The sequence below is a fragment of the Ursus maritimus genome, unplaced genomic scaffold (assembly GCF_017311325.1).
Source record: "Ursus maritimus isolate PB19 unplaced genomic scaffold, ASM1731132v1 scaffold_32, whole genome shotgun sequence".
NCBI classification, from domain to species: Eukaryota; Metazoa; Chordata; class Mammalia; order Carnivora; family Ursidae; genus Ursus; species Ursus maritimus.
Window position 1 is genome coordinate 6,539,162 of NW_024425786.1, and position 25,995 is coordinate 6,565,156.

The 25,995-nt window shown below is 53.0% G+C and overlaps 1 protein-coding gene and 1 long non-coding RNA gene across 6 annotated transcripts in view; one reads left to right on the forward strand and one right to left on the reverse strand.

Annotated features, from left to right (window-relative positions):
- Positions 1-4,253: 4,253 nt before the first annotated feature.
- On the reverse strand, positions 4,254-6,326 carry LOC121106402. The gene is made up of 2 exons (XR_005839018.1): positions 6,265-6,326; positions 4,254-4,757 (listed from the first exon to the last, which is right to left on the reverse strand). It is a non-coding gene; the product is annotated as an uncharacterized LOC121106402 (long non-coding RNA).
- Positions 6,327-8,114: 1,788 nt separating this feature from the next.
- H6PD (hexose-6-phosphate dehydrogenase/glucose 1-dehydrogenase) overlaps positions 8,115-25,995 on the forward strand; it is a 31,145-nt gene continuing 13,264 nt past the window's right edge. For 2 of the 5 annotated variants that reach the window (XM_040645752.1, XM_040645749.1), the window contains exons 1-3: positions 8,115-8,806; positions 18,030-18,666; positions 19,724-19,841. In XM_040645752.1, coding sequence (XP_040501686.1) covers positions 8,775-8,806; positions 18,030-18,666; positions 19,724-19,841 — 787 coding nt within the window. In that variant the 5' untranslated portion in view covers positions 8,115-8,774. The other 3 variants (XM_040645750.1, XM_040645751.1, XM_008694759.2) reach the window with 3 other exon arrangements.

A 25,995-nucleotide genomic window follows, 5' to 3' on the forward strand; every position in this document is an offset into this window, starting at 1 on the left:
TCCATCTCCAAAACTGTTTTTCATGTTCCCATACAGAAACCCTGTCCCGATTAAACACTTCCTCCGCATCTCCCCTTCCCCTGGGTCCTGGCAATGATCATTCTGCTTTGTGTCCCCTTAAATGTGCCTGTTCTAGGTGTCACACGTAAGTGGAATCATACAATACTTGTCCTTCTGTGTCTGGCTTCTTTCACTAAACATAAACGTCTTCGGCTTTCATTCGTGTAGTAGCAGGTGTCAGAATGTTCCTCCTTCTTGTGTCTGATGCTGTTTCATGGTGTGGATGGACCACATTTCATTTATCTGTCCATCTGTTGACTGACACTTGGGTTGTTTCTACCTTTTGACTGTTGTGACTAACACGGCCACGAACGTTGGCGTACAAGTATGGGAGTCCGTGCTTTCAATTCTTTTGGGTAAATACCTAGAAATGGAATTGCTGGATCATATGCTGGATTTTTTTTTTTTTAAGATTTTGTTTATTTATTTGTCAGAGAGAGAGTGAGCTCAAGCATGGAGAGCGGCAGAGGGAAAGGGAGAAGCGGGAGTTGACCCCAGGACGCTGGGATCGTGACCCGAGCCAAAGGCAGACGCTTAACCCTGAGCCACCCAGGTGTCCCATCATATGGGAATTCTGTGTGGAACTTTCTGAGGAACCTCTAGACTGTTTTCTGCAGCAGCTGCTGCATATCCGTAGGCACGGTGCATTTGAGAGTTCCGCTTTCTCTACATCCTTACCAACACTTGTTTCCCTTTTCTTGGTTGGTTTGTTCGATGATAGCCTTTCTAGTGGGTGTGAGTGGGCTCTCACTGTGGCTTTGGTTTGCATTTCCCTAAAGACTAACGGTGTTGAGCATCTTTTCCTGTGTTTGTGGGCCATGGTATACCTTATCCCTGTCTTCTTTGGAGAAATGTCTGTTCCTAGTCCTTTGCTCATGATTGAATTGGGTTATTTGGTTTTTCTGTTGATCGTAAGAGTTCTTTCTTTCCGCTGAATATTGATCCCATATCAGACATATGATTTGCAGAATCTTGTCCCATTCTGTGGGTTGTCTTTTCACTCTCTCGATAGTGTCCTTTGATACACAACCAAATTGACTTTTGGCATATGTTAAAAAGAAAAGTTGATCTGACAAAGGTCTGCCAGAGGACAGCTATGTTATATTCATTAATTCACCCATTTATGCGTGTATCATAGAGAGTATTTAACCCAAGTAGGCACTAAAGAGGGGCACCTGGGTGGCTCAGTCGGTGAAGTGTCTGCCTTCGGCTCCTGGGGTCTGCGGGGTCCTGGGATCAAGCCGAGTTGGGGGGGGGTCCCTGCTCAGCGGGGAGCCTGCTTCTCCCTCTTGCTCTGCCTCTCCTGCCCTACTCGTGCTCTTTCTCTCTCAAATAAATAAAATCTAAAAAAACCCAAGTAGTTCGGTGCTGGGTGTTGCAGAGAGATTTGTGTCCGTAAGATAGAGCTGTCACCAGACAGTTCACTTTCGAAGTGCTTGTAGTGCGGTTGACAAGACACTTCCCATAAAACAGAGTCCAAAAAACAATAACCATAGATATTTGCAGGCGCCATATGATCATTTCAAATGTGTGACTTCCAGTTGATGTGATGGGAGTGTTCCAGCGTCAGGGGGGCTGGTCAGGGAAAGCTCTCAAGCCCTTCGTCACCTGCCCCAAACCACACAATCAAATTTCTCACCAGCAATCAATATCCCCACCCTCGCAGTACATGCTGTGTGACATCTAAATCAGCAAGCACTCGACAGTGTTAATTAGATGTGATAACAGCCCCGCCCCTCTGGTCCCTTACCAGGTCAAGGTTATATTCCAGGGAGAGACTTCTTTACAGCCTTGCGACAGATACAAATCTATCAGCAGTCCCACCTCTTGGGAAGTCTATACCATCAAATCTGACCACACAGAAATTGGTGTATGTCATGGGTGCCGTTGCTGAAATCTTGATTCACAGCAATAATAGAAGTTATTTACTGTTATATGTAATTGGATTTAATGAAATACGATCTTACAAAACGAGAAAGTTAAAAAGCAATTATTTGCATGGAGTAAAACTGTGTATATATATTTTTTATTTTTATTATTTTTATTTTGAAAAAAGATTTCTTTATTTGAGAGGGAGAGAGAGAGGGCACAGTGGGGTGAGGGGCAGAGGGAGAAGCAGACTCCCTGCTGAGCAGGGAGCCCGATGAGGGGCTCGATCCCGTGTCCCGGGATCATGACCTGAGTCTAACGCAGACGCTTAATCGACTGAGCCACCCAGGTGCCCCTGAAAGAGTGTATTTTTGAAAGGCTTCATCTTAAATTCCTATGAAGAGATTTTCGAAGACAGATAAGGTGGGTTTAGGGGAAGCATTGCATTCCTGGACCATGGCAGCAGAGCCCCTCATCACGGAAGTCATGGTTTCTGAAATGAATGTAAGTCCACGGAGAAGCAGGACTTCTAAATGGTTACTATGAATGTTTGTATTATGCAATACATTTTAGCAATTCTTCTGTGATTTCAGGCAAGGTCCACTCATATTTTAGGGAGCCTAATGCCACTGACTTGACTTGCCAACCTTCCCTACTTGAAGCTCGTCTCCCCTACAAGAGTTGAAGCTCCGTGCGGTGGGGGAGCTATGTCTCCTGGCCCCCGAAGACTTGCTTCGAGAGTGAGGGACCCAACTGCTTAAATCAAAACCCAGGCGGCATCCTTGGTGTTCCTCCTCCCTCGTCCCTATGTCTAACCCATCAGCCAGTCCTGCCAGTGTCTTCTCCCAACCTTCTCTCCAAGACATACAGGAGCTCCCTGATGCTCTGTGGTCTGTGGCCTGGCCGGCTCCGGACGGACTGCCCTCCAGTCTCTAGAGACCATAAATGATTTACCCTGGAGTGTGCATTTCATACACAAACCAAGCAATCAAGAGCCCACACTCCCAACCGCTTCTTCTATGAGGCTGTCCCACTCAGAGCCACCTGCCTGAATCACCCAGAACCAGGTACAGACAACCAGGGGGCAGCTCCCGCGCCCCAGAGCCCGCCGAAACTCTCCAAACTAGCTAATCCTAAGCCTTCTTACCCTGCCGTGCCCATGCTTTCCCATGGAAACCACAATAAAGGCCCTTGTGCACATTTTCCCTGGCTCCTTCTACCTTCTGGCTGACCCTGGGGCTTCCCCACGTGACCCTGTGTGGGTGGCGTGGCGTGTCCTCCTTCCTGGCAACGGTCACACACTACCTTTCCAATGACAGTGTCTCCTCATCTGTTGGCCTTGCCATACCTGAATAATAATAATACATTCTGGAACACCCTGGAGTTGTGCTTCCGCCTGTCTGGACCCTTTGATAATTGCCCCACCCTGACTCTCTCAATGTGCTTCTCCTCCAAGCCCGTGGCCCAGGAGCCCCCAGGACTCTCCCAAAATGAAAACTGACTGCATTGCTCTCTTACTTATAATCCCCCAGAGCCTTCCACTGTACCTTAGCATGAAAGCCCCGCTCCTCACGGGTGCCTACAAGCCGTCTTGGGCCACTTCGGGCCTCCTCTCAGTCCCTCAGAGATGCCACATGCTTTCCTGCCTCGGGCACATTCCACCCCCTCATTCTGTTTCGCTGTGGTCACTGCACTTGCCACTCTGTCCTCATTCTTTCACATCTCCCCACCACACCCCTCCACTTGGAGTCGAATGGAAGCTCCTTGCGAACAGGGGCCTTGTCCACGGTTGTGTCTCCCGAGCCGACGCGGCCTGGCATGGAGCACTGGAGTCGTGAATGAGGGGCACCTTACCTGTATTTCCACGACTGAGGAGGGGAGGAGTGGAGGGGCCTGACGACTGTGGAGGTATCCCCTGCCGTGACCCTGCAGCCACCTGGGAGCTGCTGGCTCACCAGAGGCTCCCCAGCTCCCGGCCCCAGACAAGACTACTGCAGTGTCAGGGCTGGGAGAGGCAGATGGTGACTGCTTCCTGGAGAAGCCAACGGGAAGCCAGCCTCTGTCTCGTGAGGGCCTGCTGACCATCACATTTCCCCTGCAAGGGTGCCCTGTCCTTCCCCAGACCCCAGGCTCATCCGTCGACTGCCCCAGAAGCTTGGCTGTCCCCAGGCTGCGTCTCCCCTTGGCGCGAAGGATGCGATGCAGATTGGCTGGTGCAGAGATGCTGGGGTGGCTGCCAGGACTTTCATCTTTTCATTTCATCTGCCAGCCGAGCGCTTTTCCCTGCTTTTGACTCTTGAGGCTTAAGGCAAGAAACACTGACCTTGACTTTGGGAACCTCTTGCTTTATTACTCGAGGTCCCCTGTCCGGGTTCACATTCCAGGCCGGCTGCTCCCCAATCCTCTCTCTTCTTTTCCCGTGACTCCTGACCCCCAGGGCAGCTTCAGAACAAAATTTGGGATGTTGTCCCCCCTGAGATCTGGCTCAGACAGTAGTGGCATTGCTGGCTTACTTCTCCTACCCAAGGGCACCAGGGCACCGCCTCAGACTGCTGCCAAGTGGCCGCTTGGAGAAAACACTCTCGGAGTGACTCGCGGCCATGGGCAACGTGAAGGGGACTCCAACACCTGAACCCGGTAACTCTGGCTCCCCACCTTCTACGTCCTCCATTTGTCAGCATTTCTTCAGGGTCCATTAGTTGCCAGGCATTGTTCTGCTAGGGCCTGTCTCACGGGACTGGGCAGGGATTTTGATCACGTCAGTGTTGCATAAACTATCCAAACAGATGTTTTCAGAGCGTGTTCTGTAGACAGTCCAACGAAGCATCCTGGGACAACCGGACAGCCGCGTGCAAAAGAGTGAAGTTAGACCTGCAGCCTCTCACATCATGCACAGAAATCAACGCAAAATGGGCCAAAAGTCTAAATGTAAGAGTTAAAACTGTTGAACGCATAGAAGAATGACGCTAAAAGAACAAGCGACAACAACAAAAATAGATCAGCTGGACGTCATTACAGAATTACTCCTTATGCTTCAAAGGACATCATCAGCAAGTGAAAAGACAACCCACAGGACGGGAGGACATTTTTGCAAACCATCCACCTGGGAAGGAATTTATACCCAGAAGAGAGAAAGAACTGTAACAACTCGATGAAAAAAAGACAACCCAATTGGAAAATGGGCAAAGAATCTGACTCGACATTTTTCCAAAGAAGATAAACAAGCAGCCAACAAGCCCATGAAAAGATGCTCGATGTTAAAAGCCGCCAAGAAAACGTAAATCAAAACCACAATTAGATCCCGATTCACACCCATGAGGATGGCTAGAAGCAAGAAGTCAGTTAATAACAAGTGTTGGCAAGAAAGTGGAGAAATAGGAAAGCTCGGACATTGTTGGTGGGAACACAGATTAGTGTAGCCACTGAGCCAAATAGTCTGGCCGTTCCTCAAAAAAAAAAAAGGCAACTGTAGAGTTACCATAAGACTGGCCAGTTCCACTGCTGGGTACGTGTCCAAGAGAAATAAGAACAAGTCCACAGAAAAACATGTATGCATGTGTTTATAGCAGACATATTATATTCATAATACCTCGAAGTGGAAATACCCCATAACACATGTCCATGAACTAATGAATGGAGAAACAAAACGTTGCCTCTCTATCCAATCAAATATTATTTAACAATAAAAGGAATGAAGCATTGATACACACTACAACACGGAAGAACCTTGAAAACATTACATAGGCACACACTGTGTGTGTGTGTGTCTGACATATATATACACAAAAGGCCACATGTTCCATGATTCCATGCATATGCCATGTCCGGAATTGGCAAATCACAGAGATAGGAAGTAGATTAGAGGCTGCCTAGCGCCGAGACGGCTGGGGAGAAATGGGGAGTGAGTGCTAATAGGTACATGGTTTCTTGTTGGGGTGATAAAAATGTTCTAAATTGATACTGGTGATGGTCGTACCACTTGGTGGACACACTAAAATCCAATGAATTTTGCACTTTAAATGGGTGAATTAGATAGTATGTGAATTATATTTTCGTGAAACTATTAGCAAAAAGTCCTCAAGATCCTGGACAATCAGGAGGGTTTGAGAGTTTGGAACGTGATCGTTTGTGATTTGCAGAATAAGGACTCCCGGAAGACGTCCAGGCCCAAACGTCTGGACCCTGTGAGAATGTCACCCTACGTGGCAAAAGAGATTTTGCAGATGTGACTAAGGATAGGGACTCTGAAAATGAGAGATTATCCTGGATTATTCGAGTGTGCCCAGTCTAATCATGTGAGTTCTTAAAAGCACAGGCCTTGAACAAAGGGAGCACCTGGATGGTTCCGTTGGTTCAGCATCTGACTCATGATTTCAGCTCAGGTCACGATATCAGAGTCATGGGTTCAAGCCCCACATCAGGCTTCATGCTCAGCAGGGAGTCTGCTTCTCTCTCTCTCTCTCTCTGCAAAATAAATATGAATCTAAAAAAAAAAAAAAAAAGCAGAGACCCTTTCTCAGAAGGGTCAGAGAGATGTACCCAAAAAAGGAGGAGAGATCAAAACACTCAACCTTCTGTGGCTGGCTTTGAAGACTGAGGAAGGGGACCATAAGCCAGGGAATGTGGTAGCTTCTAGAAGCTGGGAGTGGCCCTCAGCTGACAGCCAGCAAGGGAACAGGGATCTCAGTCCTAAGCCACAAGGAACTGACTTCTGGCAGCATCCACATGAGCAAGAAAAGGGCTGTCCTAGAAAGGAACACAGCCCTGCAGCCCCTGGGGTGTTAGCCCACCGAGACCCTTGCTGGACTTCTGATCTGTAGGGCTGTGAGATAACACGTTTGCATTGTTTAAGTCACTCCATGTGGCAAATTGTCACGGCAGCAATAGGAAAACAACACGGAACTACTTCACGTAGACTTTATGAAGCCGATCTTTAGGGGAAAAAAGCGCTGAGCTTTCTCACGTCTGGGGATGAAAAGATCTACTTGTGGCTTAAAATCCACAACACCTGTTCTCCCCCTCCCCACCCGGTGCAACCGCCGAGCGAGCAAGCAAAGCTGACTTAGTGAGTGCTTCTGAAAATAGAAATGGCAACGTGATTTTATTTCTAACTCCACAGACATCACTTGTGAGTCATTCATCTTTCTGGGTCTCACTTTGCATGTCTGTGAAGCAGGCTGAGTTAACCCTGACTTCTGCCTACCCCTCAGTTTAGGAAGATGAAAAAAAATCAGCTTCCCGAAGAGAGCCGTAGGGTGCTCCTTGAGAGGGAGGAAGCCACAGACACAGTCTGGGTCGCAGGGGGCCCCACCCGGCATTGCTCCTTTCTTCTGGCTTCCTTCAGAGGGTTTGGGGCACAGCCGGTCCCCCGTGATGGAGCTTGGAGTGCCTTGTAGCTGCTGGGAGCACACAAATGAGGCAAATGTGCAGAAGTCAGTCACAGACCCAAATGGACAAGGTTCTAGAATTGTGCGTTTGGGGGGGCTGCAATACTCTTGCACCTGGATGAGACCAAATTGCTTTCATGATGGAAAGAAAGCAAAGCAATGGTCCAGATCAGACTAGAAGGTACAGAGTCAGGACGAGCCTGAGATAAGCACTTTGAAAGAGAGGGAGGAGGGTAGAGAAATGAAAATGTCTCTGTGATGTGCAGGAGTGAAAGGACCCGTGGGGAGAACAGTTGTGACATCCTAAGCTCATTCCACGTCATTCCTCAGACCCCGCCCCACTGACACCTAAGTGGACACATGCATTTTCTTAATAAGCTGCTTACAATTGGGGCACCTGGGTGGCTCAGTGGGTTAAGCAGCCAACTCTTGCTTTCACGTCGGGTCATGATCTTGGAATGGTTGGATCAAGTCCCTTGTCTGCGTGTGTGTGGGGGGGGGGTGTCTATGCTCAGCAGGGAGTTGGCTTGAGGATTCTCTCTCCCTCTCCCTCTGCCTCTGCTCTTCCCTCTGCTTGCATGTGCATGAGCTCTCTCTTTCTCTCTCTCTAAGATAAATTAATAAATCATTTTTAAAAAGCTGCTTATGATTGACTTGGCTATGGGATATTTTATTTATTTAAGATTTTATTTATTTATTAGAGAGAGAGTGCGCACGTGCACACAAGCAGGGGGAGTGGGAGAGGGAGAAGCATGTTCCCCACTGAGCAGGGAGCCGGATACGGGGCTTGATCCCAGGACTCTGGGATCATGACCTGAGCTGAAGGCAGGTGCTTAACCGACTGAGTCACCCAGGTGCCCCCATGGGATATTTTTAAAGATGCCATCAAGGTACCCACAGATCACCCTTGTGACGGCTGTGTCAGTCTTTGAGCACCTGCCTTCTCTCAGCTGTATCTCCCCTGGCCCCAGTTTATACAGTTGTGCGAGGCATGGTGCACCCAGGGTTACAAAACATGGGAAGGCTCTTGGCCAAGAGTCCTAGCATCATCCAGACTGGTTTGGCTGGCTCCTACCCCAGACCCTCCTGCCTATTTCTAGCCCAGTGGGTACCTGGCTCCTTGACCTCCACCCAGGTCCCACCCAGTATGGCCTTAATTCTTCCTGAGGCCTGGCAGCTCCCTGCAGGCCTCCAGATGGCCCCCTGGCCTTGGTGACGGTGGGGCCCCACCCCCTTCAGCTTCCCAGCCTTCTTGGAACCCTCTTGCCCAATATCCTCTGTGGTAATCACGCCTGTTGGCCTCGCTTAGTTTTGCTGGCCACTGCCAAGTTCCCTCTGCTAGTTCTCAATGCTCTACCTCTAATAGAGCCTTCATGAAATAAAAAAGCTGCTACAAGCTTTTCCTTTCCAGTCAGAATTCCTCTTCTGGGTGGTCTGCACTCTTCAACAGAGGTGACCATGCATTCGCCTCTCCCTGTGTTGGGAGGAAGGTGAGTCTGGGGAAGGGACAGAGCTAAGATGCTCCAGGAGTAGGGATGGGGGGGGGTGTTTATGTCCAGGAAGCGGTCCTGGGTGGCCCTGCCTTCATTAACCCAAGGTCACTCAGGATCTTCACTCAGGAAGGAGCAGCTGCCTCTGTCATGGCTGGGGTGGCGGGGGGCTAGGGGCGGTGATAGCTCTATGGGGCTAGGAGAAAAGCAGGCACGAGGTTGCTGCGGAGTGAGGGTCAGAGACTGCGCGACATTGGTGAGGACAGGGGTAGAGGGCTGGCCGTACCAGCCACTGAGTGCTGGAAGAGCAGCTGACCATGTCATCTCATGTGCGCACCCCGCCACCACCCTACAGCGAAGGCCTAGTCCCATTTACTGTTTTGCAAATAAAGCCACACAGGTGTGGGCCCGCATTTCCTGAGTACTTGTCACAGGCCGGGTCACCGCTGAGGCACACCGTCTCATTGTCCCCCTCGAACAGGTTTGGGTCTTCAAGGGCACGTGGGTGTAAGCAGAAATGGCCATAGCGTGCTCTGCGACCCCTAAATCACCACTTCGGGGCTGAGGGAAGCGGGATGAACCCAGCGGCTGCTCCTTGTACAGATGGAGAAAAGCAAGGCCCGAGGAGCCCAGGTAACCCGTTCCAGGTCCCACAGCTCATGCCAGATCCCGGGGAGGTCCCAGCCACCCGGGCTCCCGGCTTCCTTCACACCACCACTTCCCCCCGCCATTCGTGTGTCTCACAGGGAGCCCCTCAGATGGACAGCAGAGTCCTGCGCCGCGGACCGGAGGGCGGGCGGGCCGCTTGCCCGTCCACTTGGCTCTGAAGTCCCGCCCTATCCACGCTAACCAAGAAATCAGTCGGGAGGCCCCGCCTCCCCCCACCTCCGGGCGACACCGAACGAGGGGGCGTGGCTTCGCCTGCGCCTCCGCCCCGCGCCCCGCGCCCCTCGCCCCTCGCCCGGGCCCCGACCGCGCGCGCGCTCCTGAGTCGGCCCCACTGCGCGCGCGCGCGCCGAGGCCGCGGTGGTCTGCGGCCTAGGGCCACGGGGGCGTCCGCGCTCCCGGGCCTGACGCGGCTCGGGTGGGGCAGGGAAGGGGCGGCCGGGCAGACTTGGCCCCGCGCCCTCCGCGCCCGTCACCCCCGGCTCCTCTCGGCGAAACCCGAGCGCGCGTCCGACGCGCGGCCGCGTGACGCGCACCTGTCGGGGTGGGCCGCGCCTGCGGAAGAGGATGCGCGGAGCCCCGGCCTGGCCCGAGCCCGGCCCGCCGCGCCGTGCGCTCCGCGCCGCCGCCGCCGTTTCCCGGCTCTGACGGGCGAGATGAAGTAAGCTGCCTCCCCCGCTCGGTCTTCGGCTCCTAAGGCGCGGGCCTTGTTGGTAGCCGGCCGGCGGCTGCGCGCTTGCGCGGGGCCGAGCCTGAGGTCGGTGGGCCCCGCTGCCCGGGAGGCTGGCCGCGCGGCGTGAGCTCCTCGGGCGTTTTGCTGGGAAGCGTCTCGCGTCTGTGCTCCGACTCCGGCGGGGGCCAGAGTCTGCCCGAGTTCCCTCCCAGCCCAGCGCCCTCAAAATAAATCGTTCACTTCCTCCCCTGCAGATCTCTTGGCTGCAGGAGGCAGCCAGGCCCCTCAAGGCTAGTTTAGAAGGGCCGGGGCGTCCTTTTTCCTAGGCTTTCTGGAAGTTAATTCAATGAGAGGAGGAACAACGGTGCTTTTTTCCTGGAATCAGCTTAATCTGTGGCATTAGCCCTCAGGTTTCAATCAAAGTTTGCAAGACACCCATCCAGTGAATAGTTTTCCAGAAGTGAACGAATCGTATCTCTGAAAACCAGCTCACTTAAACTTGAATGTAGTCGGAAATGAGAACTTCTGGAAAGATCATAAACCTAAATTCTTTGCTCACCCAACCCCCTGTCCTCCCAACAGGGCCGGTGGCTTCATGAAAGGGAGCAAATTAGGGGAGACTGATGTAGAGTGGCATATTTGAAATTATTTTCTACATTCTCTGCAGTGATGGATGGTGGATAGACTTTTTGAGCTTATAAGGCTAATCTTTTGGTAAGTTTTAGGAGCACCTGAGATAAAAATGCTCCGTGTTTGGCATGAGCAGAGCTCATTCTTCGGACCGTACTTTGTGTAACTTTTCTTTGAGGTACAGGACTGCCCAGCAAATAACCACTCTAGGCGAACATTCAAGTTATTTTTATCCAAAGACTGGAGTTCACTAAGTTACTCTTACAGTCAGATGGTTTTAGGTCATCTAAAAGGGAAGCCAAGAGGCACCTTTGGTCATCAGTGGTCTAGGCTCTTCTCACTGTATTGGTGGAATTTGAACAAGGTAAGATGTCATTGATGCCAGATTTCCCGCATGGATTCTGCCAGACCCTAACCCCGTGTCAGAGCAGGAAGTCTGGTTTTGCTCTTTGCTTCCCTGTGTTGGGAGCCAGGTGGCTGTCTGTCTGGCAGAGCTCTTAACACCATTGCCCCCTAAAGTATTTTCACAGCCATGATCTGGGTTTTTTGGCCCAATGTTGAAATGAGGTGGCTGGATTGCCGTTTCACAGCTGGAGAAGAGGCACCGGGTAGTTAGGTGAAAGGCCTATGGCCTTTGGCCTGTGGCTACAGAGTGAGGGGGTTTATGCCCCTATTCTTTGGGCCAGATTATAAATCCCTCAAGGGCTGGAGTGGAGACTTTGAACCTTTTTAGCACGATATTTCTTTGATTTTTCATCAGTATGACTGGAAGGTCATGAAGCTGTTGATGAGCTGTTGCTTGGCATTTTTTCTATTGTGGGCTGCTTAATTCATCTTGTAGCAGTTCCAAGAAGCTAGCAAGAAAAGTACCTTTACCCATGATGCTGTTGCTTTAATAATGATAGAAGCTAACATTTCTTAGGTGCTTACTCTATGCCAAGTATCCTGCCACGCGCTTTATATGGATTGCCTCATTTTGTGCTTCTTATCGACTTGTTTTCCTACTCTGTGGTTGCGACACATGAGAGAAATAGACTGTTTACGTCACTGTTGTTCCAGCCTCTTAGTGGAGCAGAATCGGTGTCCCCACCAATACAGTGTTTTAAATTTCACCACTGGGGGATGTGGTCCCGCGTTTCCTGGGAGGTGGGAGGTCGGTGCTGAAGCCAGACTGCCTGTATTCACATCCGATCACCTCTGAGCTGCCTGCCCTTTTATCAGTTATTTTCCCCTCTTCGTACCTTGGTTTCCTCTGTACTCATTCTAAAACCAGGCATAATAGTGGTACCTATCTCAGGTTGTGGCAAGAATTTAACTCCATTGATGAATGTGAACGAAGCTCTTGTATCCGGCGTATAGTGAAATACTCGTAAGTGTTTCTTTTATTATTAATAGTGTTGTTACAGTTAGGAAGCTGCTGTTAACGTGTACTGTGTCACAGCGCTTGGGGTCAGCAGTAGACAGGTCTTCCTTTGTGCCATCATTCAGATGCAGATAGCTCCTACACAGGGGACAGGGGTCTTCTGCAGATGGAATTTATTTGTTCGTTCAGCGCATACTTACAGCGCACCTGTTTTGGATCCTGAAGATAAGCACAAAACCCCCTGCCCTCATTGGCAATTACATTTTTGAGGGGAGGGGCACCAGAGAATAAACCAAACAAATACACTTTCCACAGACAGCGCATTAGAGACTGATGGGTACTGCGGAGAGAAAGCAGGGAGTGAGATGGAGGTGGGGGGTCTGCAACTTTGCAGAGTCGACTGAGAAAGCCTCACAGAGAAGGTGACATTTCAGCAAAGAATTCAAGTCAGTGTGGAAGTGAACCTTGTGGACATCGGCAGGGAAAAGTAGGTCAGGCAGAGCGAACAGCAAGTACAAAGGCCCTGAGGCAGGAGGATGGGAGGCTGATGCCTGGAGGGGGCAAGAGGCAGAAGAGATCAAAGAGGTGATGGGTGGGAAGCCATAAAAAGGCGAGTATCATGTTCAGGGAAGGACAGAAATGGGAGGTGAATTAGGTGGTTCCTACTAACCCAGACAGTGGTGATGGTGGCTAGAACCAGAGTGCGGTGGTGGAAGGTGGTGACTAGTTGTGTTCTGCATAAGCTTTGATGATAGAAATTACAGGATTTGCTAATAGATTGGGTGACTTACCCCTCCCCCCCACAAAGTTTCTGCCCTCAGCACCTGGAAGAATAGAGTTGCCATTTACTGAAGCTGGGGAAATCTGCATTTGGAGCAGGTTGGGGGAGAAGTCTGTTCAATTTTGAACATAGTAGGTCTTGTAGGCGTCCAGCTAATGGTGTCAGAGTAGCAGTTGATTGAGGCTGGAGTTGAGGGGAGAAAGCCCAGAATGGAGATGAAAGCCTGGTGGTGTATGCTGGTAAATGTGTAACAACTCTCCGGGGTGGGGGCTGGTGATGGGGAGCCTGATTCACAGCATTTGCCAATACCTGTGGTGCAGTAGTTCTGCACGGGCCGTTGCAAGCGCCCCAGTATGGAATATCTTCACCTTACGGATACAATAGATGTCAATGTCAGGAGCACAGGTGGAGAGTAAAATGCAGTCAAATAATTAGGAAATGAGCAGTAATTTATTAAGTATTAAAAGTATTTATTACTTTTATTTTTAATACAGTTTATTTTGTTATAAATTTGTGTGATTTGGTTTTTAATAATGGCTGTGTTTAACACCTGGCTTGAAAAGTTGCTGAAAATGCAGCAGTTGAATCTTGTGGGCTGGTCCAAGGTGGCTCCAGCCCACCCCTGGGGTCACAGGGACCCAAGACACCTAAAGAGGTGATGGATGTAAGGATTCAGTGAGATCAGGGACGGAAAAGGGCCCCAGAGCCTGATCTTGTAACTCTTGTCCCCAGTCTAGCGCCAAAGGGAACAAGTAGGGAAAGGGGTACAGCTCTCCTAGCAGCTGAAGGGCTTGACTTGCATGGCTGTGTTTGGTGCCAATGGTCCCGAACAAGGAGAGCGCAGGAAAAACACTTGAGTCAGTGATTATAGAGGGGACTGGGCATGTCCCCTCCCACTGTGGTTAAAAATGATCTTCAGTTTGAACTCTTGTTTCACTCCCACACATTCTTCCAGAAATTCCAAACTCCCAGGCTGTGATTTGAAGAAAACGTCCCTCCTTCCTGCTTGGCAAATAGAACGTAGAGATCAAAGGTGTCAGTGTGGCACTGGAAAAGGGAACAGTGCTGCAGCAGCCACTGACTTTTACCTCCCGCGCTCCTTTCTCAGCCCCTTGTCTGCCGGGAATAGAGGACCAGAGCTGTTTCCTCCTGTCCTTTACCAGAAACCACCCTGCCCCTGGAGCGCCCGCACACGCTGGGTCCATGCTAGGGCGGGTCAGGCACGGCTGCAGGGGTGCTCCCCAGAAACAAAGACTGGAACCCTGATTCTGATCCAGACCCTCTGGCTGGCCAGGTCAGCACTCACAGCTTTGGGAATGTTGGCAGAGCTGTACTTTAAAAGGTGAGTCCCCCCAGGATGCCTGATGGGAACCCCTGCGGCTGGTGTGGGAGCCGTGGAGGATGCCCTGGACTGTGGCCATGTGCCCTGTCAGGCCTGCCACTAAGATGAGCCTGTCCGAAGAAGGTCTCGCCTCCTCCCCGAGGAGGCCCCCGCAGCACCGTGCTTGCGCTTCCTAGTGTAGCGTGTTTCTGGCAAGTATCTTGAATAATAATTGTAGTAAATGAAATTGCATCCTCCACACGCTGAAGTTAGAGTGTTAACTTCTGAATGACACGTAGTTATCAGCTCCTCGTTTCCTGTTGAGTCCCCTTTCCGGGGCCCTGCTGCCCGGGTCTAAGGTGCCAAGCCCCTCACTGCCCCGTGGAAAGGCGGAGCACTGGCATCTCGCTGGTAAGAGAGGGGATATCTCCTTTCCGTGGAAAACACAGGGTCTGGGGGCAGGGAAGTGCAGTCCTCCAGCGAAGTCTCTTCCTGTCGTGGACAAGGAAGGGAGGCCTAGGCTGGGCCCGCTGTCCTTCCGGTGCCAGAGCTCTTCAAACTTTTCAACAACAGTTTTCTTATTTACTTTTTTTTTTTTTTTTAGATTTTATGTATTTATTCGACAGAGATAGAGACAGCCAGAGAGAGAGGGAACACAAGCAGGGGCAGTGGGAGAGGAAGAAGCAGGCTCATAGTGAAGGAGCCTGATGTGGGGCTCGATCCCATAACACCGGGATCACGTCCTGAGCCAAAGGCAGACGCTTAACCGCTGTGCCACCCAGGCGCCCCTCTTATTTACTTTTTAATTAAAAATAGAAACCGTCCATGGCAGTCCCAGCTGTTGGAAGGCCACATCCATGCTTCGGGGCTCACTTCAAGTGTGTAACTTCAGGAGGTGTCCTTGGGCCTGTTCCTCTCCGCGCAGGCGCAGAGGCGGGAGGCAGTGCTGCAGAACGCCCTTGGCGGGTAGAGCCTGGTGGCACGCCAGCCGTTGAGACCACCAGTGGATGGATCGGAGCCATCTGCTTTCCCTGTTGCCTCACCCCTGCTCCTGGGCTGGGGCCCCATTCTTGACTTGGGCGGGCGGCTTCTCTGAGCCTGTTTATGTCCCCGTGGGGGCAGCAGGGAGGACAGCTGTACCCGTCGCTCTCTGCCCCCTCTCAGGGCAGGGTATCGGGACGAGGCTGGGGAGTGGGACGTGAATGCCAGTGAGACGAGGGACGTGCACATGTCCCTGACAGTGGCATTGTGCCCCCGTTAGGAGCCAGGAGGGGCCTTCCGTTTAGCTAAGGCAGTTAACATCTGCATAGGGGTTTGTCACCTGTGTCACCTCAGCTCGTCGTTCCAACCCCCCATTTGGTTTGGTGGTATTCGCCCTGTTTTATAGTGAGGAAATGTGGGCCCAAGCTGAGTAGGTGACCTAAGTAGATCCCACGGCCGGAGGAGGTGGTCTCGAGCCTGGTCCTTAGACCCAAATGCCACATTCCTCCGCTTGACTGAGGAAGCTGGTGAGCACGGTGACTGGGGGCTCCGGCTTTGGGACATGCCAGTTCTGCAGTCTTCTGGGCTTGGGGTCGAGGTACTGGCCTTTGGGGCTCCTCACCTGCCTGTCCGGGCTCTCTGAGGTTCCTGAGCTCCTCCTCTTGTCCCCAGCATGTCCAGGGCCCTGGCTGCCCGTGTCGGATCAGGAGCTCGGAGATGCAGCTTGCCAGCTGGAGGCTCCTGCTTCTCCAGGCTATTCTCTGGGCTTCAGATTTCTCACCGCCTCTTTCCCGCACTGACCTTGCAGCTTTTTCTTCCCTCCAGACAGGGGCGATTGCCAGTTAAGAAAGAAATGCAGGAAAGGCCAAGAACGGGGATTGGGAAGCTGAAGAAAGTAGAATGGTCCTGTGGCCCATCTGATCTGGGAGTGAGTGTGCAGGTGAAGGGAGTGGAAGGGGAAGCCTGGGAGGCCACTCAGCTGGTCCCTGGATCCTCCGGTTAAAGCCCCAGTAGTGGAAATGTCTGGTATGCAGATACTGCTGTTGGCCCCTCGCCTTGGTTTGGCTGTTGACTGAGAGAGATGAGGAAGAGGCAGAAGGAAAAGTAGGGTGGGGGGGGGTGCTGCTTTTAGAGGGCCGCTCCGGTCCCTCAGGATGGAGGACAGTATAGGGATGCAGGATGGTAAGCTGGCCAGGTATCTCTTTAAACCTCAGTTTCCCTACCTGAACAACAGATTAGATCCTCATCGTTGAGGGTTGTGTTACTCCCTCGTCTGGGAGCACCTGCTGTCAGTAATCTCGAATCCTCTTTCACTGCTCCAGCGCCCCAGGCTGGGCCCCATTGCCCCGCTATTTCTGAGAGCCGAGTTGCTGACCGTGATTACTTTCCCTGTCTCCGCCTCTCCCTTTCCTTCAAAGCACTGGCCTTGCTGGGAAATTGGAACAGGAGAGCCGTGGAGTACGAGTGGAGCACATTGAGCCCCACAGCGTTGGTCAGAACAGAAGACAAGTGTACGCAAATCCTCTGGTGGCATTTGTGGCGGGTCCGCGGCCTCTGACCTTTCCTACATGTCAGCTGCTTTAAATGAGGCTGGAAACCAGCCAAGATGTGAGGCTCCCTCAGGGAGGCTGAGGCGTGTATTTGCTGGGTGGCAGCTCAGGGGCCAGAGAGGTGCCTGTCTGGCTCCCCGCTTCCTCACCCGGGCTCCCTCACCACCCGGGCCTCAGCTTTGCTCTCTGCGGAAGGGAAACTATCATAGTATCCACTCCACTGGTCTTTTTTCAGGGCTTTTCTCTGGACGCAGCGACATCTTCTGCACAGAAGGACTTGGTTCGGGGTTGCTGCTGTCAGTGGCAGACCGTAGTAACAGCTACCACTTCTGTAGTGCTTCGTAGGTGGTCGGCAGTGTCCTGAGCATTTATAACTGTTAACTCATTTGTCCTTATAACACTGTGTGACGTAGGTCACTCTCACCCCCATTTCAGATGAGGAAACTGAGGTGTGGAGGGGTGAAATAATTGCCCAAGGTCCAACAGTAAGGAGTTGAGCTGGGATTCAACCTCAGTTGGTTCCAGAGACTACATTTTTATTTTATTGCTTTATTTTATTTTAATTAATTTACTTATTTAAAGTAGGTTTCATGCCCAGTGTGGAGCCCAGTGTAGGGCCTGAACTCACGACCCTGAGATCAAGACCTGAGCTGAGACCAAGTGTCAGATGCTTACACTTAAATGACTGTGCCACCAGGCGCCCCCAGAGTCTATGTTTTTAATCACTACACTGTGGCAGTTACTAGTAATCATTTTGTGCTTGGAGCCCAGGGGACATGGGAGAAGCAAAGGGAGGAGTGGGAGGGGGTGATCATATCTTCTCGTAGTTCCAGCCATCACCTGAGGCCCTGCTACGTATTCCTGAGCTGTGCCGATGGTCCCGGTGCCCTGTGCTCGTGGACGAGACTGGCCGTGGTCAGAGAGTGGACAGCTCCAATCCTGTGGCCGCCCTGTGGGCCTCCCTGGTGCTTCCTGCAGCACAGAGGCCCGACTCTAGCAAGTGGCCTACCACCTTCCTGGGCATAGTCCCTGTTTACAGAATAGACTTCCTACCCACCAGCTTCCTGGCACAGAAGCCAAGCTGCTGTGGAGGGAGGGGCAAACTTTGGGATTTTAACATTTTTCTGAGAAAACACGTGGTGGTTTTTTGCCAGGCAGGAAATGTTTAATAGCCTAGAAATGTGTTTACCTCCACATCCCAGCCACCTGAACCATGTCTGATCCTTCCTTGTTCCTTGTCTGTCTTACCTCTGCCCAGGCGCCCTGGCTGGTGGAAGATGCTCGCGGTGGCGATGTACATGGCCCTTCTGGCTTGCCTGCAGGCCCAGGAGCTCCAGGGACATGTGTCCATCATCCTGCTGGGAGCGACTGGGGACCTGGCCAAAAAGTACTTATGGCAGGGACTGTTCCAGCTGTACCTGGATGAGGTGGGGAAGGGCTACAGTTTCAGCTTCCATGGGGCTGCTCTGACGTCCACCAAGCAGGGCCAGGAGTTCATCGCCAAGGTCCTGGAGTCCCTCTCCTGCCCTGAGGACGTGGCACCCGGGCGCTGTGCCGAACTCAGGGGCCAGTTCCAGCAGCTGAGCCAGTACCGCCACCTGAGGACGAGTGAGGACTATATGGCCCTGAGCAAGGACATTGAGGCACAGCTCCAACACAGAGGCCTCCGGGAGGCTGGCAGGATTTTCTACTTCTCAGTGCCACCCTTTGCCTATGCGGACATTGCCCGCAACATTAACAGCAGCTGCCGCCCGGGCCCAGGCGCCTGGCTGCGGGTTGTCCTGGAGAAGCCCTTTGGCCATGACCACCTCTCAGCCCAGCAGCTGGCCACGGAACTTGGGAGTTTTTTCCAAGAGAAGGAGATGTACCGGGTGGACCATTACCTGGGCAAGCAGGTGAGTTTCAGCTGAGAGCTTGCCAGGGTTGAAGTGAGCCAGGCACGGGTAGACCCCATCAACAGAGCCGCACTGCTGCTTGTGGGATTAGGCCTGGAGCCATTGTGAAATCGGAGCTCCCATGGTTGTCCTGAAGGTGGGCAGGCGGTGAGAGGTTGAAGGAAAAGCCGATCACCAAGGGCAGGATGGGTGGCCCTCGTCCACGTGGCCAGCACTTTGTTTCTCATTGCCCTGTGTCCTCTGTGCAGGTGTCCACCTGGTTTCCAGGGGGTCATGGTGTGGGAACTAACGTATTCCACACCCATCTGCCTTTTTTCAGTATCTCTGTCTTCCTGAGTTCTGTTTTGAGCCGGAAGGCTGGAAACAAGATCTTACAGTGATCAGGGACCCTAAGTCCATGCCTTCCATCCAGGTACTGTGGCAGAGGCTGGGGCTGAGATACTGGCCAGTGAGGGCTGGCTGGCCACTTCACTCTGAGCGTGCCCTCCGAGTGCCTCCGGAACATCTCTTCTAGAAACGGCAGCAGAGAGCGCACAGCGTGGCCTTCTTTGGTACTGACCAGGCTGGTGAGCCCAGGGTCATGTATGTGGGCACCTCATAAGTCTTCCAGGACAGAGCCGTCGCCTTCTAGCCAGCCCCGTTTGGAGCTGCAACATTCCCAAAGAGTGCACCTCAGACCAGTGTCTGACCTGGTGAGGTTTTCGCTTGCTTCTGGGAAAATGAGAAAAGAGCACTTCCTGAATGTATCCAATCTAAAGTTTTTCTTGTTCCGTTTCTGGTGTTAAAATGTCTCTTTTATTAAAAGCTGATGGTAATAGAAGATAAGTAATCTTAAATACTTTTTTCCTTGCAAAATAAAAAGCTGGCAACCCTTGCGGAGGTCACTTAACAGTTTTTGGAGTCCGTCTGGAGCTGTGAAGTCCTAAGGCCCAGGGCCAATGGCTCCTGAGAGCATCTTCTCCGAGCAGGGAGTAGAGAAGTTGGGGCCCTTCCTTGGCATCAGGATTCCTTCTTCACCGTGAGAACCAGCAGCATAACCGGTCTGCTTCCCCGGCAGGCTGTGGCTCAGATCCTGCCTTTCCGGGACCAGAACCGCAAGGCCTTGGATGGCCTCTGGAACCGGCACCACGTGGAGCGGGTGGAGATCATCATGAAGGAGACCGTGGACGCAGAAGGTGCGTGAATGGTCCCCCGCTCCGCGGCGCCCACCTGCCCTGTGCCCGGTGAGGGGTTGGGTCGGGCAGGGCTGGAGGCTGTCTGCCCAGCCTCTGCGCCTTGGCTGCTGCTGCTCAGGGGGGTGTCTGCTGGCATGTGGTCTCCTTCCGGGGCCTGCTGTGGGCCCAGCTCTGGACCGTGCCAAAGCCTGGCATGCCTGCAGGCAAAGCCCGCCTGTCCTTGCTGCCTGGATGTTAACCTGAGTTTTATGTGGATGTGGTGGAGACCTCAGAGCTGCACGAGGGCTGCTCAGACTTGTGCCCGTGGCACCGTTGGCCTCGCTGCTGCTCACCTGCTCCTCGCCTCCCGTCCCTCCTGTGTGTCGGTTCCCAGCTCGGCTGCCGCGCTCTCGGGGAGCTTTGCTCAGGGCCCTTCTCGACAAGGTCCACTCCCATCAGGCTCTCAGAGCGCCACGTGTGCCTCCCTTCTCTGCCCTCCAGGCTTTTCTGGGTCTTCTCCGGGCCCGATGTGCCTCTCTCACCAGACCACGGGCGCCAGGCCCCTCCTTTCTGGCACCTGGCACACGCGTCGGATGTGCCGAATGAATACGGAATGAATGAGCAGTGTTGACCTGGGAGAGTGGGACCTGTCCCTGCTGGGTGACCTCATCACTTCCCTCATCGGGGAGGTGAGGTGACGGCAGCTCCCGAGGCTCCCCGGAGCTCTGGCATTCTGTGATTTCACCACCTGTTGGGAGCACGTTGTTACGTTCAAAGCATCTGTTCTGACCCAAGACAGTAAAAGCGAATTCTTGTGTCAGTCTCCCCAGTGGCAGAATGAGGTGGGTCCTGTTATTAGCCTCCACCCACTGATGCGGTTTGGTGGTGTGGCCAAGGTCACGGGGCAGGAAGTGGTGGGGCCGGGTCCTCGGGGTGTGGTCTGCCTCTGGCATGGCTGCATCCAGTCCATCCTGCTTTCTGCGGTCTGAGCTGGAGTGTCCGAGGCCACTGTCCCCACCCCACACTGTGCCCCTGGGCAGACTGGAGGGCCCCAGACCCTTTGGGCCCAGGTGGGGGTCGGGAGGTCTGTCTCCTGCTATTTGCCTGTTCCTCTTCTTTCTCCTTCCCTTGGTAACTCTCTGCAGCTTCCCTCCCTCCCTCTTCAAGTGTGTTTCCAGTGCCGGAGGCTCTGTGTGAGGGCTGTGGCCGTGCTGTCTGTCGGTGTGAGGCACAGCCTCCGCCCCTGATACCTCACAGGCTCACGGGGGAGAGGGTATCTTGGTACAGACTCCACAATGAATGACACAGGCAGGCAGTGGGAGGGGTGGGGGCTCCGGGAGCCAGGCCTCTGAGGGCTTTGCTGTCCTTGACGGGAGCTCGGTTTCTCCAGTCGGGAGCCCATACCAGCATGGAGGCCCTCTCCCCACTGCGTGGAGCCTTCGTGGGTCACAGGAACCCACCCTGACCCTTCCATATTTCCCTCCTGTCCTCAGCAGAGGCTCAGGCCGTGAATTTCCTCCTCGTGCCTGTGTCCTCGTGGGGGTGAGTGCTGGGCCTTGCTTCATCTGCAGAGAGATGAACCTCGGATCTGGCGCCGAGAGCATGGGGTGGGATGGTGAGGTGCTGCTGTCACCCTTCTGTAGGCCAGCACCAGTCTCTGCCTGCACTTGGCTCAGCCACCGGCAGGGCTAGGACACCAGACTCCTCCCCCGTTTCTGGCAAGTCCTTCCTGTGCCCACCCTGGGCTGGGGAAGAGCTGCGGTGTCTGGAGTTACTGGTTGCACTGTTGCCCCTTTTTCCTTCCAACCCTCCCACCGCATTGCCCTTTTGGTTTCTGATGTCAGTGTAGGTTTTTAGTGTTTTCTGTTTTGTTTTTGTTTTTTTGTGGGGTCCCTACGGAGCCAGGGGCTAGGCAAACTGCAGGCCTGCTTATCCCGGCAAAGATACTTTTGGATTTTGGAGAAAGGAAAGGAGAAGGCAAGACAGAAAGGCAGGCAGAGGCCTGGGCAGGTCTGTTCGCCCAGGCTTGGCCTGAGGCAGGGAGAATCTGAGGTTTGGATAGCAGCAGACAGCCGAGGTCAAGGAGGGAGGGCACAGTGACTCTACCTTCAAGGCTGCTGTGTGGGACCAAAGCGGAGGCCCAGCTGCCTGCAGTGTGGGTTCTGAGGGGAAGGTCTCACTGCTGCCATGCCCGCCAGCATAACGCTTTTTCACTCCAGCCCAGAGGCACAGGGAGACCCAGAGCAGGCAGGCAGCAGGGGACCCGCTAGCCCCTGAGGGGCTTGGAACTAGTAGGGGTGTGGCCAGCAGGCTGATTCAGCTGCCTGCTCTTGTCAGAGAGGGCCAGTGGGACTGCAGCTGTCCTGGGGCTTGGATCTCCTTGGTCATCCCCCTAGTAAGTAGGAACTCTGGCAACAGTGAGTTCTCCTCGTCTCCTGGGCCTTGGGGACCCAGAAGGACAAGCATTCTCTGCATGCTGAGAAAGTGGCCTTGTGTAGCCCTGGAGGCCTGAACACTGATCCTCGCTGTCCCCTCTGGGTGCTGCTTTGGAACCCATCCCTCAGGGAGCCCCTTATAGACAGACTTTAGTTCAGGCTGGAGAGAGAGGACAGGAGATGTGGGGCCCTGCAGCACCCGCCCATGGCCAGGGAGCCCTGTGACCTGCACATCAGGGCCTGGGCTATGCCTTCTGGGGTTGGGGATGGGCAGTGGGCAGGAGGAAGGACTGCCCTCCTGCTGGAGGTCATGATGGCTTGCTGTGGTTGGGTGTGCTTAGCGGGCACGCTGCTGCAGTGAGACTGAGCATGGCCTGGAAGTTTCTGAGGTGGGATTTAGAGCCCAGCAGTCTGATTTGAAGCTTCAGGAGGGCAGAGTGCAGCGCAGTCACCTAGCACCCCACCCCTGCCTGCGCAGCCCTTGCTGACTCCTGTGTGGGGAGGCTCCAGAGTGGCCCAGCTCCTGGTAGCATGCCAGGCCTGGGAAACGGAGCAGTCCTGGTCCTGAGCTGCCGCAGGCCCCGGGAAGGGGACTTCTGAGCAGCAAGGTCGTTTGGATGTCTCCCCTCACCCCCCAAACATCCGAGTGGGTGAGGCTGGCTGCCCGCCCTCCCCGGCCGTGTGAGCAGCTCTCCTCCCTGCCGCAGCCTGGGGCCCAGAGGAGTCTGCTGCAGTGTCTCGGCCACCGCACAGCAGGAGGGGAAGAGGAGGAAGGGGGGAGGAAAGGAAGAGCATCCTTCCCTGGTCCCAGGGCCCCCGCTCCTCTCAGTCTCGTCTAGGACACCAATCTCAGAGCCACAGAAACTCGGGGGGATCGGGGTCTCCTGAAGCTGCAGCACCCTGGGCTGTAGGAAGAGTGACCTTGGCTGGGCCACTCAGCCACCGTGTGGAGATGACCCCTGCTGGCCCTCATTGTGGCCACTGGGAGGCCCCGTAGGAAGGAGGGCTGCGTCACGAGTGGCCCGAGGGGCAGCCGGCCAGGCTGGGCTGCCCTCTTTTCTGGGGGTGCAGGAGTGTGATCCAAGGTCTGTGGCACCTCAGAACCCCAGCTTCGGACCACTGTGCCTGTGGCCGCAGTGTCTGTCTAGGCCCTGGGCAGTTGGCCTTCCTGCCAGGATGTGCTTGGAGCGTCTCTGCGTCTCTTTGCTGCCCTACTTTCCCCTCTGGGTGGAAGGCTTTTTGTTTGTTTGTTTTTTTGGCAGGAAGAAGGAGGGAGACTTCCCGAGGGTGGTGTAGCTGTCCCTGCCTGGGAGGGTCCCTGAGCCCACATGCGGGGGGAGGAGCGTGGTGCATGCTGACCTCTGAGGGTTGGAGTGGCTGGGTCGTGCCTCTCACACCGGGACCAAGGTAGCCCGGGTCCTCCCAGGTGCGCACCAGCTGTCCCGCTGTCCAGCCTGGTGTGTCCCCTCCTGCAGGGCTGTCTGCAAGGTGAGCTCAGGGCAGCTGCCAGGCTTCCTGACCGGAGAGAGCACCGGCCTGCCAGCAGACCTGCTCTCTCCTTGGCCCTCACCGATTTTTATTTTTAGTTATCCCCGAAGGTATCGGGAGGAATCACAGATAGCTTTCAGTTTTGTTGTTCTTAACTCCGTGTTTTCCTGGGAAAATCTGGATCTCCCACAGTGTGGAGGCAATGGGGAGGGGGGTTCTGGTCCCAGTTCTGAAGGGTGCGCTCCTCAGCACATCTCTGTATAATGATGGTAACCCCCGTTACCTCTCTCTTGTGGTCGTTTTAAGGATTAAATGAAATAACGTACATGGAAATACTTTACAAATAGAAATGCTGTTCTTCCAAACTGGCAAGGAGAGGCAGGGGCAGCGTTCTCCGCGCTGTCCGTGATGTCTCCGTGACTTGTGTTGGCTGACGTATAGACCCTAGCTGGTCTGTAACACTCCTTTATGTCCATTCTTCACCTGGTGTCATCTCTCTCTTTCTCATGTATGTGTGTGAATAGGTATTAAACTTCCACGTTTCGACAATCTGTGTAACGTGTAAGCTCAGTATTTCTGTTCAATTTTATTTGTATCACAGAAAATGAATTGCCCTATTATGAGGCATTTTGGCTGTTTTCACTTTTTGCTATTTAAATAGTACGTTGCAAGCTTTTAAAAAATTAAGATATAATTCACATATCCTAAAATTTACCCTTTTAAAGTGTACAAATCAGCAGTTTTTAACATATTCACAAAGTTGTTCAACCACTATCATTCTAGAACATTTATGAGCATTTAAAAAAATATTTTTCCTTTGAGTATGCTTCCAAAGTGGAATTACTAGGCCACACGGTGGAAATGACTTTATAGCTCTTATTACATCTTATTAGACTGTTTCTAGAACATCTGCAACAGTGTGTCCATACCTAGTTATCCTATAGCTTTGTCTGCATTGGGTGCTGCTGTCCCTCCTGTCCTTGCCAGTTTGGTGGGTTTGTGGGAATCCTCTTTTTTTTTTTTTTTTAAAGATTTTATTTTTAAGTAATCTCTGCACCGACGTGGGGCTCAAACTCGTAACCCTGAGATGGAGAGTCGCATGCTCTACTGGCTGAGCCAGCCAGGAGCCCCGTGGGAGTCTTCTTCAAGCACGTGGGACACAGCTTCGCTTGTCTGCCATGAGATGCTACTCCATGAAGGTTTGAGGGGCAGCACAGCCGAGGGGCAAAGCAGTGGGTCTCCCATGCTGGTGATCTTGTGATCGTGGGTAGAGCTGGACTTGAGCCGTTCGGAAGCCAGGTTTATGGGGGATCTTGCTTCCAGGTGTCCAACCTGGTCAAGTTTTTTTCTGTTCTTGTTCATACATCAGTGGGTTTTTCACCTTCGACTTTGAATCTAGGGAAGGATACCAGGAGTCAGTATAGATCATTTTCAGGAAACATCAGTCCACGATAATTGGTGGTCACTAGGGAAAAAATGGAGCGGTTGGCATCCTCAGGAGACGCGGGCCCCTGACTTGACTTCCTGTCCTGTGGTTGGCCTCGTGGCCCCTCCCGGAGAGGTGAAAAGACAGAAGGAATCGAGAAGGGATGGAAGTCCCCGGGCTGTGCTCAACCCAGGCGCCCCCTGATGCTTGAAATTAAGGACTAAAGGAAGCTCTCTTTCACACAGCGGGTAGTAAACCTGTGAAGTGCGTTCTCCCCATGGATTGAGGGAGGATAAAAATAGAAAGAGGGCTGCTGGGGGATTTGCTAAACTGATGAACAGCAAACAGATAACGGGGCTTTTAAAGACTCTGCTGTGTTCTCTCCCTCAACAATTCGTCTGTTCTCGAAGCTTTAACTATCCCGTTTATACTCCTAAACCTGTAATTCGCTGATTCCAGGACACACTTTTTTTTTTTTTTAAACATTTGAACATCTCCGAGGTTGCGTGTACCACTGATGGGCACCGTGGTTGACGTCGGCGGCGGCTTGTCTCTTTCTTAGTGTTTGTAAAGCAGTGACGCTTTCACCGTCGGCATTTTGGATTTGATGAAATCCAGCATATCTGTGGCATTCATTGCCTATCCAAGCTCCAGTCCTACCTCTAGCCGGCCTTCTAGAGATCGTCACTGGGTGTCACACTGCAGGCTCAGCGGACTTCGAACGTAAACCGTCATTGACGTTCTCTCAGGAAACACCAGCTACGTTTTCTGGCTTCTTTATTGCCAGATGGTGACGGTGCCCTGCGTTGCCTGGCCGGTGGCCCCT